Source organism: Varanus komodoensis, unplaced genomic scaffold (assembly GCF_004798865.1).
Source record: "Varanus komodoensis strain SLA01 unplaced genomic scaffold, ASM479886v1 scaffold1, whole genome shotgun sequence".
NCBI lineage: Eukaryota > Metazoa > Chordata > Lepidosauria > Squamata > Varanidae > Varanus > Varanus komodoensis.
Window position 1 is genome coordinate 127,838,987 of NW_025335268.1, and position 13,048 is coordinate 127,852,034.

At 42.5% G+C, this 13,048-nt stretch overlaps 1 protein-coding gene across 5 annotated transcripts in view; it reads left to right on the plus strand.

The window, feature by feature from the left end:
- The window catches only part of ATP2B4 (ATPase plasma membrane Ca2+ transporting 4), a 167,728-nt gene that overhangs the window by 105,411 nt on the left and 49,269 nt on the right, over positions 1–13,048 (plus strand). For all 5 annotated transcript variants that reach the window (XM_044445354.1, XM_044445335.1, XM_044445319.1 and 2 more), the window contains 7 exons: positions 1,297–1,554; positions 2,744–2,869; positions 3,534–3,659; positions 7,273–7,308; positions 9,537–9,698; positions 11,173–11,387; positions 12,469–12,711. In XM_044445354.1, the coding sequence (XP_044301289.1) occupies positions 1,297–1,554; positions 2,744–2,869; positions 3,534–3,659; positions 7,273–7,308; positions 9,537–9,698; positions 11,173–11,387; positions 12,469–12,711 (1,166 nt within the window). The remainder of the gene's footprint in view (positions 1–1,296; positions 1,555–2,743; positions 2,870–3,533; positions 3,660–7,272; positions 7,309–9,536; positions 9,699–11,172; positions 11,388–12,468; positions 12,712–13,048) is intronic.

Consider the following 13,048-nt stretch of genomic DNA (forward strand, 5'->3'; position numbering starts at 1 on the left):
AGTGGACAGAAATTATTTTTCTTTTCTAAATAAGCACAGTACCCTGATGGACATTCCACACATGCCTATACTTCTCTCTGAAGTATTCCTAGCTCTGGGAATATGATTGATTGTTTTATGGCATATTGGGGCTTAGGAGGAATTTTTACCAGTCTGAGTTAGCTTGGGGAAGTTTGTGCCTCACCCTGTATCATCTCATTTACATGAATTATCTGGAGCCATTAACTTTACAGGCAGGTGTTACTGTCTTTTGGCAGATATATGGATGGTTTATTTATTTCTCATCCAGCTTAAAGTCAGAGTGGCTTCCCATATAGTAAGAGTATGCACTTTGAAACAGTTGTAAATCTCAAAACTATTCGACAGGAATAACCTGTCTAATGAATCTTAGTCTTAAAGGATGCTAAAACCTTGTCAAACGAGCATGGCCTTGTTTGCTTCCTAAGAGCCAGCGGGCATAAGTACTAGCAAGTCTGTTAAGGAGGGGCTTTCAGAGAACCACAGCCATAATTGGTTCTGCCCTGTAAGAGGCCCTTGCACCCTGACAGCCATTTGGTTCCTTCCAGCCATAGCTGGCTCATGCTTGTGCATTTGCCACTTGAAGAAGACAACATCAAGTGATTTATTCATGTGAGTGAGCCACTGCATGTGTTAAACTACAGATGGCTCCTTCGTGTCTCTGACATCGTTGGACAGTGTTTTCAATGTCAGTTCATACATTCAGCTCAAAAATTAAAGTGCCATACATGTCTACGAGAATAGTCTTCATGGCCGAGGATAATAGGAACAATTGCTTATTGCTGTGGTATGAAAGTATTCATGGAAGGAGGAAAAAGAAGGGGAGTGTTTGGGGGAAGGGGAAGAGGAGGAAGTGCAACAGATTCTGAATGCTCGACTGGTCTTAGGAATCATGTGCTAGTCTGGCCATAGGAGTTAGTATACAATCTTACATTTACTTAGCAGCATTAAGTTGTACTCTGCTAACTGGGGCTTGTTCTCAGGTAAGTGTGCAAGAAATGTACAAAAAATCTTTTATCTCTTATCACTCTGGATTTCTGGCACAATACACCTTGAACACCTCCAAGATGTGCTTTGTTGGTAGTCTAGAGAACATTATGTCACCCCCTGCCTATCACACTGATGGAAAAGAATCGTGTGTTATGCACGTACCTGGAACGTTAATGTTATTTCATTGCATTTTGGTGCTACAAGAAGCGACTCGCAGAGGATGCTTTACAGGTAAGATTGTCACTGAAAACCATTCATTCTCTCCCTCCTTCTCTAATCCCATTGCAGTGTGTGGGGAAGCAAAAGGCAGTGCAGAGGATGAAGGTGAAGCTCAAGCTGGATGGATTGAGGGGGCAGCAATCCTTTTCTCAGTCATTATTGTGGTGCTGGTCACAGCCTTCAATGACTGGAGCAAAGAGAAACAGTTCCGGGGCCTCCAAAGCCGCATTGAACAGGAACAAAAGTTCACAGTCATTCGTAAGGGGCAAGTTATACAGATCCCTGTGGCTGAGATCGTGGTGGGGGACATTGCTCAGATCAAATACGGTGAGTGGTATGCATAGTAACTAGCCTGATTATTTTCTCCTTCCCTGTATTTGTTCTTGCATGGGAGCTTAAAAACAGCCGTGCACATCCTCTGCTTCTGTTTTTCTAAACATCCGTTCCAGAACCCAGCTTCTGCCTTTTTATTTTATCCTGTTTTGAAGCATCTCCACCAGTAGTGCACTGGTATCCATCAGAGAGCCTCACTTGCAAGGATCTGAGGTGGGACTAGTAGGTGTGAGAATGAGAGGAGTGGCACTGCTTTCTTTTGATGCTGGAGATGAGAGAGCCTTCAGTGGGTAGGATGGGAGGATTTTGTGGGGAAATGGCAGGGATAGGGATGTTACAGCAGTGTAACTCTGAAAAGCAGAAGGCTAATGTGCGGTGTAATGTGAGGAATACTGGATTCAAGCAGTATTGTTACATGGGGAGTGTCATAGGACCGACATGGGAAAGTCTAGTGAACATGAGAGCAGCAGTACCAAAACGTGTATGTGAAGAAATGAGCACTATGGACACTTACTCATTTCGTGCTTGGGCAAATGCGATTTCTGAACTAAAAAATAAAAGGTTGAAGATGAAGACTTCAGATTTCTTTAAAAATATGCTGTATCTTGATTATAAGCCTATCTCAAAATGCACACAGCATATTTGTCTGTAAATTTCCTTTCTTCTCTCCCAGTGTTACTCCAGCTCCATAAGTCATCTAATTGCAGAGCTTGCAACCCCCTGTCTTGTGGGTTGGGATCTACCTTTTATTCAGATAGATCTTGGGGCCAAACTAGGTGTTTGCTTAATACATAGCATATAACTTTGAATCTTGTTTTTGCTTTAATTATAGACACAGGTTTCAGTCTTTGCAGGAGGCTTAGCTCTTCCCTTCCTAGTATGATAAGAAAGAGATACCCCCAACACTGTGGGTGCAGCTCTTAGGCAGAAATGTTCCTATTGGTATGGGGTGGAGATAGGGTGTTCTTGTCACATTGGGAAGGGAAAAGATGAGCATTCTCCTGTGCTCTGTTCTCAGTGAGGACTGTGCATTTCCTTGTCTGTATTTAATTAATGCAAAACAGAGCTGTAGCTACAGATTATACTCTAAGCCCAGTGCACAGTTTGGCCTTTGGAAACTGCTAAAGAGTTTAGTGGTGAATAGCTGGAAACCTTGGTGATCTGCTGATTTCTGTTTCGTCAGGTGATTTGTTGCCAGCAGATGGAATCCTGATCCAAGGCAATGATCTGAAAATTGATGAGAGCTCTCTGACTGGGGAGTCAGACCAAGTGAAAAAGTCTCTTGATAAAGATCCCATGTTGCTTTCTGGTAAGTCTGTCAAACTCGCTTGCCAACTTTTAAGCCAGCACATGCTAGGGTAGAAAGTTGAACTCCAGCCCATTTGGTGTTAAGGCGTGGCACTTGGTTAACCTGATGGTATCTGAATGCAGTAATAGCCCAGGGCCTGCTGACAGGCCTAGAGCCTGATCTTCTACTTTAGAGAGATGCACACTTTGAACTGCTGGCATAGCAAGCTTTTGCTGCCTCTTTCAGCCCCAAGTAGCATATGCAATGTGTTCTTAAACATGAATTCAGCTAATAGTCCAACAGAACAGTTCATTTCTGTAGAATCACTGATCCCTCACTTTTGCAGGGAGATTTGGCAAATGAAAAATGCAAGGGGGGTTCAGCAATGTAACTGTCCTCATGTTCTTGTGGGCCTGGTATACAGATGGAACTTTGTGCTTGTACTTCTTTGCACGTGCTGTGCAGCCCCTGTATTGATCTGAATGGACAAACCAGCACACACTGAAGATTCAAGGATGAGTTGGTGCATGCACGAAGCAGTGGAAATCACTTATTCTCGATTTTAAATTGTAATCTGGAAATTAGATTTTATTTCTCTGCTACCGATTGGACTTTTTCTTGAAATTAATTGCACTTTATCCAGTTCATGTGGTTTCTTTTATCAACAATCCTTTTTTTAAACCAGGTACTCATGTGATGGAGGGCTCCGGTCGAATGCTGGTCTCAGCTGTGGGCATCAACTCACAAACTGGAATCATTTTTACTCTTCTTGGTGCTGGAGAAGGGGATGAGGAGAAGAAGGTCAAGAAAGGTAAGAAGGTTCAGGAGCCAGGCTTTCCCATAGAAAGCATCTTCTGAGAGTTCCTTAGTCATATTGTTGTTTGGTTATTAGAGAGAAGCAGATATGCCCCAGCTTGAGTGTCCAAAATGAGATAACTTGAACTTTAGGAGGAGCGGATGTTGGGAGCTTTTGCCTGATGCTGTCAGCTCAAGATTTAGGCAGGCGAACAAAAGATATGGGGTAGAGTTTGGTTTTGTTCCTGTCAGCACTTACTGCCAAAATTGGGGTTTGAAGGTGGGTTTAGCTGTGCATAAGCTAGTTTTAGAAGACACAGCTGTATCCCCCTGAGCCATTGCCTGTGTTAGCATAGACCACTTTTTAAAAGGACAGTGGGAACCTGCAAATAAACGTTGCCATGTGAAATGCTCCCGTGCAGGCTCTCAGCCAACCAGCCACATCCTTTTACAGAATATTCCATTCTGTGCACCTTCCTTGACTTTCAGATTCCCCGACCACATCAGTCAGCATTTTGTGGTCACTGAGCATGTGCAGTCTTCATTGGACTGTATGGGATGTCTTTCACCCTCTTAGGGTTTTTCCTGTGTGTGCGCATGTGTGGGCATATTTCTGCAAACCAAGGAGCTACTGCCGAGCCTGCTGATACTTTAGGTGCATGGATGATGCTGATTTGCCTACAAACCCATGGAGACGAACCCATGGAGGAAAGGTTTTTCAGTGGCTATTTAGTCATGATAGCATTATCCCTCTGAATGCTGGGGTGAAACAAAGGCATGGAGATATTGTTTCCTTGCCACCCTGCTTGTGAACTTCCTGAAAGCATCTGGCTGGATTCTCTTGTTGGACTTTCAGTCTGTTCTAGCCAAATTCTTTCCTCCTTTGCACCCTGAAAGGGAAGCTGACCCATCATAAGGATCATCCACCTCTATAAACCGCACTTTTGAAAGATTTCATTAGTGGATATTTATTCCTCTTATTTATATCAGAAATGACGATGTACCTTACTAAAGTTGGAGATGGAGAGAATAATAGAATGCCTCTGTTCTCCAATGTCCTTAAAGAGTTTGAAAAGAGGTGCCATGTGAAGGAGTTATTCATTTCTTGTGATTTTACCCTAATCTTGGGATAATGGAATAGGTTTCCATGGTCCATTAAACCATGTTATATTAAAAACAGTAATAAAGAATTACTTCTGAAACACTTCTAGTATGCAGAGTTCTTTCCATTGGTCAGCTCATTCATTTCCAGAGCAACACAGTGTACCATCCTTATTCCCATTTTGCAGAATAATATGCTCAAATTGAGTAACAGTTTCCAGAGATGTTAAACATGATCGGAATGGTACATAACAAATCAGCCAGTTTGGACCAAAGCCAGTCCAGCAGCATGCACTGGATTATGCAGCTCCCAGTCATGTAAACTATGCTAAATCACACTGAATTTTGCATAGTAGCTTAGTTTCCAAGTAAGGCTTTATTGTGTTTTCCCTTTCCTCTAAAGACATTGAAAGGAGTATGTTGGTGACTTACTAAAACAGGAAACCTGCCCATGTGACCGATTTACTCATAGTTAGCAGGCGAGCCATAGGTACTTTAAATTCTTTCTGCCAAGCCATTTGTAGATAATCAGAAGTGGCCCATTGATGGAATCTTTGGCATCCTCTGCCCTGAGGCATCCTTAACCTACAGTACTTTTCAGAAGCATTAAAAAGGCTTGAGGCAGAGGAGAGAGTTCTGCTGCTTCCCCTGTAGCTGGATGGAGTCGATCCTGTTTTTCTGGCCACATGGAAGTTGCCTTACAAAAAATAGATACAACTGAAATAGCTGCAGCTACTTTCACTTTAACTAGATTGGCTTTTACTTCTTTCGGGATGCAAAGATGCCTCCTAGGACTCTACAGCATTTCTGCCCATGCAGAACACTGCAGAAATAAAGGTGGCCTATCCTCCTTGATGCTGAAGAATACCCACATGCCTGCAGACTGTGCCAAGCACAGATCACAGTGGGGCACTCCCTAAAGGCTCACAAATGCTTATTGCCGCCCCCATCCTGCTGTGCTCAGCACTGCTGCTGAATTGAGGCAACCGTTTAGTCCAGTGTAGTTAAGTGGAGAGCTCCCCCACCATCCCAGCATAATAAGTAATATATTCAGTTTGTGGCCCAGTTGCATAATGACCGCAGCTAGCAATATTTGCAGCAGGGGTCCCCTTCTCTGAGGGAAATAAGCATTTAATGCACATTTAAAACATAGCATCAATAACAGAATAAATTCCCCTTTTGACTTAGTCTGGCTGTGTAGTTGTGTATGTGTGAATCTCATCAGATTACATAGAATTTATGCACAAGTGTGTGTCAAGGGTGTGAATCATTAAATACCTAATGCAGATTTTTTGGCCCAACAAACTATTTCAAAAAACCCATACTTACAAGTAGAGTAGTGAATGATTGGAAAAAAGGTGATTTTTTTTCCTGACGTATCTTCCAGAGACCATTCTCTACAGCTGACAACTGTCTCTGCTCTTTGTGGGTGCATATTTTATTGTGATCCATGGACTTACATGGCTATTGCATGTATGAATTTTAACTGCCACTTCTGTTTGTTCTGTTTATAAACTGTCCTGTATAAGAGAGCTGGATTCCAAATAAGACTCCCTGGAAGCAGGTCTGGGGAAGCTCTGAACAATTCTTTGTGCAACTTTTGTTCCTAAGGGAGTTGGAAAAGTATTTTATTTGTCATTTGGCATCTACTCTGGAATATAATCTGAGTGACTTGGGGCTTCCAGAAAAATGGAGATGCTCTCGCTAAGAGTATCCCAAACACTTATGCAAATATTTAATTTAGGGAAACTTAATGTAACAGATTTTAAAAATGTCTAGATGTGGACTGAAAGTAGATAGAAATTTAATGATTTGCAGTAGATCAGCAAGGCTTTCTGACTTCCAGCTGTTCAACAATAGCAAAAGCAGAATGATTTTTCCTACCCAAATTAGGTTGCTGAAAAGAAGAATGCTTGGACTAACCAGGAGTGGATATTTATGATAAATGGCTATGAGCTCAGTTCAGTTCTGAAACTGAAAACTAATTCTTAGACTCAGAACATGCTTGGGGATACTGTGCTCTAGAAAACTGTGTTCTGGTTCTGACTTGTGGATTTCAAGATGCTCGGAAAAACAAAAATAAAACCAAATCCACAAGGTTTGACATGCCAAACGTCTGTCCATCCCTGCTCTAGATTAGGAACTCCATTTGGAACTGACACTCCATGATTAACTTTCCCAGCATTACATAAAGTGTTCTGTATATTGCTGGGAGTAAGACCATATATGCATTAGTCCCACAAACCCAGTTTCTTCCACTCTAATTAAGGCTTGATTGCTGCTTCCAATAAGATTTGAAAGGTGGGGGTTTGCAGCAGCACTTAGCTGGGAGGAGCATGAGCAGCACCAGCCCTCTTGCGATGGTCCTCAGCCCAGAGGGCAGCTGGGTCACACGTAGCTTTCCTCCCCTGTCCAGCAACCTGCCCAAGAGAGAGCACTGAGCCCCCGCATACAGGTGTCCTCACCAGCAGAGACATCGATGTCAAGAACCGTGTGCTCAGTGCTCCACCCTTTTTCTCTTTGAACAGGTAAAAAAACCGGAGCCCCCGAAAATCGCAACAAAGGTAACCAGCCTCTCCATCTTTGAACCAGCACCACACTAACTACTGAGCATTCCTCCTTCCTTCTTCCCATGAGTCTGTGCTCTTTGTCGCTACGGCGGGAATCTCGCCTTGTTTGTTCTAGAAGAGGGTGTAATGATTACCATAGTGCTAACCACCCACTCTGTTCTTTCTCTCCATGGGCCTTTCATCCTTGCTGGGAAGGTTTCCATATCCATATCCTGGGTCTGATGCTATGACAGGTTCACACACACACACACACACACACACACACACACACACACACACTTCCTGACCAAGTTTCATAAAAGCACTTTGCTTCGTTAAGCAGGGATAGGCTATCATACAGAAGATCTAAAACAAAAACAAGGGGTTTAAAGGACCTTAAGAAGGCTTTCTTTTCCTACAGTTAAAGCCATGAGCTCATGAGTAACCTGAAATATGACTTCTTATCTTGTGGATGCTGTAATATTGTAACTGGACTAGTAATATATTTTCCCAAATTGCACATATTTATCTTATTCCAAAATCTGACATTTTAAAAACTAAACTAAACTGAAAGATGCCCTGATGGTGGGATCAGCATGTGTAGTCGTTACACTCTGTTCTTCTCATGGCCTTTTGAATCCAAGTGAGTGTCTATTTTCTGATATGTTTCACCCCTGTTCTTTCCAGGCTATGGTGAAGAAGCCCATTTCTGCACCTGTCTGTTTTCCCTCCTGCACCTTCACCTTTCTCTTTCTCTTCCTTTTCTCAGCAGTTTTGAGTTTCCCCTCCTTTTGGTAGGAATTCCTGGGTTATTTTGGGGCTGATCCTTCTCTCCCTGCCCCTCCCAACCCCTACCATGTCCTCAAATCCCAACTGTGCAGATCAGTTGTAAAGCAGCCAGTTTCTCTGAACCTACATGACTTTGAGAAGAGAGGACCATCTCATGTTGCCTTACAATGAGAGATCTGGATTCCATTATGGATTCCAGTCTGTGTATAAAATAATTCTCAGTGCTTTCAGATGCCTAAATGAGCACTAAACAAGAGATGAGAAGAAGCACATAGCATAAAACATTGTGGAATTTGGCTTTGTTAAAAGCTGTTACTTATTCTGGGGAATTTAGAGACAGAAACCTCTCATCTGATAGGTGGTGTGAATTGCTGCAGTTATGCTTATATGCACCAGCTGAGGATCTGACTCTTGTGTTTGATTGAGGCTCCAGAGATATCAGGAGCTGGGTCGCACAGTTGAGGGAGTGGGCGGAAATGGACTAACAGATTCACTTCTCATTAATCGGCTCAGTCCTTGCCCCCTCATAATTAACTTTCCTCTTCCCCTCCTTCCCCCACAATTCCACAAATGCTGTCTGCAAACATTGAAAAGCAATAGCTCCCAGTTGCATTTAAGAGAGAGTGCGAGGCATGTGATCAAAGGAAATACTTGCTAGCTTCTGGAACTGATTGTCAGAATGGAGGTCACCATTTAAAATAAGAACTGACCTTACTCGCTGTCTTATAAAGAGGCATGGCTGCTTGAATATTTACAATAAAGGGCTTGGGTAGTTTCTAGACCTCTTCTGATCTATTAAGACCTCCAGCCATAAGACATCATAAAGACTGAGAAACTCTCTCTCACTTTCTCTGTCTGTCCAAGCAGGTGTAATGAGTGTACCTAGGCTGCTCTCATACCTCTTAAATAGTCAATCTTGGCTTCTGCTGAGGAGCAGAAGGCTAGCTTTAGTCATGCCATGAAAGTCCGAGTATCACAACCTTTCAAATTTAAGTTTGCCCTTGCCCCACCTTGCTACCTCAAAGAGGTAAGTACGGATAACTCCATCTTACAGCAATGCTAATGGAGGAGATGCCTTGCACAGGGACATGCAGCAAGTCAGCAGGCAGATCCAGGAAATAGAATCCCAGAGATGTAACTCATGTGCCTTCCTAGCAAGGCTGTCCTTCCTTCCAGGTGTAATCAACTTAACTGTTGAAATGCATTTGCATGAGGGGAGAGTTTCACAAGCTGCTTTTGTCATCTCTTCCGGAGGGATGTGGATCAGGGCTCCCTGGACTTTCTACGTTTCCATATTACCAAGTGTCCGTGAGTGCTGTTGGGGTTCCTGTGCACTGGGATTTTCTCTCTCTCTCTCTTTCTCTGTGCCATCTTTTCTTCTTTTTCTGTTGCATCTGAGGCATACCTTAGCTGTTCTTCCTACTCACCCTTTTTTTGTTTCATCCTGGATCCAGCAAAAACTCAGGATGGTGTGGCCTTGGAGATCCAGCCACTGAAAAGCCAAGAAGGGGTAGAAAATGAAGAGAAGGAGAAAAAGAAAGTGAAGGTTCCAAAGAAGGAGAAGTCAGTACTGCAGGGGAAGCTCACCCGTTTGGCAGTTCAGATTGGGAAAGCAGGTGAGTATGTCAGTAAGGACAGGGTTTGGCTTCTCAGCATCTTTCTGCAAGGGCTGCTCCCTGCTGGTTAGATTAGTCTCCATTAAAGTTGAAATAGTGTATGAACATGGAAGAGAAAGTCACAACAGGCACCTAGGAATGGGCCAGATTTTTGTTCCTGTTTTCCAATCACAGGCATGTCCCTAAATGCAAGCAACAGCACAGTTCTTGGGAAATACTTCAGATTTCCTGGACTTGTGCTCATGTGCAAAAGTGCTTATTTGTGCAAGTGCACATTTTCTCTAAAATCCATTTTTCATATTTTAACCTTTGGGGGGAAATGTGCATTTTTCACAGTCAGAAAAATAACACCGACAGTTGCATTCAGAAATGTGAATGAGACAAACTGAACTTAGAGGGTGAATTCAGAGAATCTGAATGAACTCAAAATCTCATTTGTCAATTTCTACAAGAACCGCAAGACTCAAGTGGAATTCCACATAATTTTCCCAGTGTTCAGAGTGTGACATAACTCAGCCCAACATTTTCAGAGTGCCTTTTTGCTACTTATGAAGCTGTCCTAGCATAGGTTGGGCCATTGGCCCATGTGGCTCGGTATTCATTCTTGGGCAATGTCTCCATTAATCTTTCCACCATGCAAAGATCCACCAAAGAATTCTCATTTTATGATTAAATCAGTTTTCTTAAGGGCCTAACACAGCACAAATGTATGCATCAAAACCCCAGTGTCCTTGTAAAGACACAGTTTAGTGAAAGCTCCAAGAGTGGCCTTTGGAGCAGAAAAATAGGGCACAGTGCTTAACCTTTCCCTACTTGCCACTTCTCTACTTCAGATCTTCCTCTCCTAAAACAGCTTTACTTTTTTTAAAGTTGATGCTTAAAATGGTATTTAGACAATGCTTGAACAATCGGATACAGATGGGCACAACATTACCAATCTTGAGGCAGTCGCATAAAAGGTAAAGCAGGCCAAAAAGCTTGCACATGCTCACTAGATGAGGGAGATTCAAGCTCCTGTTCTCTGGATGATGAATCAAGAACCTCCACAAAATTTATTATAGAAACTATTCATTTTACTTGCTTTTGAGCTCTTTGCCCTTAATGTAAATGCAAGAACAAGCCTTATTAGCAGTTTATTTGCAACAACAAGACTGAGAAAAGAGCATTAAATGATAGTTGAAATTTCGAGTAATTCGTCCCATGACCAAGTAGAATTGTCTCCATGCGGCTTGCAGGCTCTGCTGTAGCTTGTATGTTTTTCATACAGTTCCTGAGAGAGCGGAGGTGCTGCTGTATGATTGGTAGCTAACAATTCTCCCTTTTTTTTGAGGAGAGACAATCACCTTCCAAGCTCTCATTAGTGCACCTTAATCCTAACCTGCAGCTTCTCTCTTAGCTCTGGCTGTGGTGCAGTCAGTTTAATGATCTGCTGGGGTCACCTGGTGCCTTCTTTTCTCTTCCTGCTTCTCCACAGGACTGATCATGTCAGCCATCACAGTCATTATTCTGATCCTGTATTTTGTGATTGACAACTTTGGGATTCAAAGAAGGCAATGGCTGGCTGAATGCACCCCCATCTATATCCAGTACTTTGTAAAGTTCTTCATCATTGGCGTCACTGTGCTCGTAGTGGCTGTCCCAGAGGGCTTGCCCTTGGCAGTCACCATTTCTTTGGCCTACTCTGTGAAGGTGAGAAGGTGGTCCCCTGAGGATATTCTGGGCTTTTGACGTAGGCTGTGTGGAGTGGCGGGGGAATCACTGAAGGATGAACTAGCATGTGGATTTGTGCTGAATTGCTTTGCTTTGTTTAAGCAGGGAAAAGCTGGACTTGAGTCTGCCATGTCAATACATTGTATGAAGCAGTAGAGGGTAGATGGCTTTGTTCTTCAGAGGGAATGAAAGGGGTTTTGGGTAGAGATGGTTGAGTCTACTTCCAGGCCATGTTACTTTTGACCTTGTTCATTCTTAAGTCTGTTCTGTCCCATTTTTTCATTATGATACAAATGTTTAAGAAAAATCACAAACATTTACAAATAAATGCATATTTGCACATACAGTTTTCAGTGTACTCTTACTGTCTGTATTTTTCAAAATATACATATTTCAAAGTGTATTTATGCCAAAATACACATCTTAATGCATTTTTATAGCTTTCTTAATCTTTGTGAAAAATCTGAAGATTCTGACCTGCCCATTAGTCCAGGAAGTGCAGATCAGGTCATTTTGAGTCAGAATTCACAAATTCCTCAATGTATCCCTAGTTTGGAGTATACATGTCCACATTTTTATGGTAGATCAGCTTTCCCCAACATGGTACCTCTTAATGTATGGATTGCAGCTTCCATAATTCCCAGTCCGCTGTCATTAAATGTAGTCCAACACAGACATTTTGTGTGTATTAAGAAGGTGTTAGGTACTAAAACTGATAGACAGATCTGCTAATTTCCATGCTAAACATTGTGTTGGGCTTTCTCTCAAATAATGAAATCATAGATTAATGTAAGAGCTACCTGCCTACCTATTATTTTGACTTCAGCATGCGGATCGGTATGCTTAGCTATATCACTGCAGGCTGGGGTGTGTTTTATTTTTGTTTTTGTTTTTTGTTTTTTTTTCCTAATTAAGCAGTTTTCCAGACTGCAGGGGTCATGCCTTCTCTCCACTCCAGTTTATTCCATTCCATCTCTAGGCTGTCTTTGGGTTAGTTCTGACTCTGCACCGCTGAATCACTGTAACCTCTCTCAGTAATTGATGTGTCATCTTCATGCAGAAAATGATGAAAGATAACAATCTAGTCAGGCACCTGGATGCTTGTGAGACCATGGGCAACGCCACTGCTATCTGCTCAGACAAGACAGGTACTCTCACCATGAACCGTATGACTGTGGTGCAAGCTTACGTGGGTGACACCCACTACCGACAGATTCCTGATCCAGAAGCCATCCTGCCCAAGGTCCTGGACCTTATTGTCAATGGTGTTGCAATAAATTCAGCTTACACCTCTAAAATCCTGGTGAGTCCGAGTTGACTTTATAAAAGTTAACATTTGCCACTCTTCCTCCACTGTATGAGAGTAAGGTTTTGTTAGGATCAGTCACACACTCATCATGCAAGCATTTTGTCATTCCATGGTGGAAAAGACAGCATGGTGTAGTGGTTAGAGTGTTGGACTGCGGAGACTTGGGCTGGTTGGTTTATTTATATTTATCCCACCTTTTTTTCTTTCAAAGAACTCAAGACAGGCTACATAATATTTCCCCTCCTATCAGTCTTAACAACAACCCTGTGAGGTAGGTCAGGCTTAAGAGCAAGATACTGGTCCAGAGTAAGTCAGTGAACTTTGTGGCTAA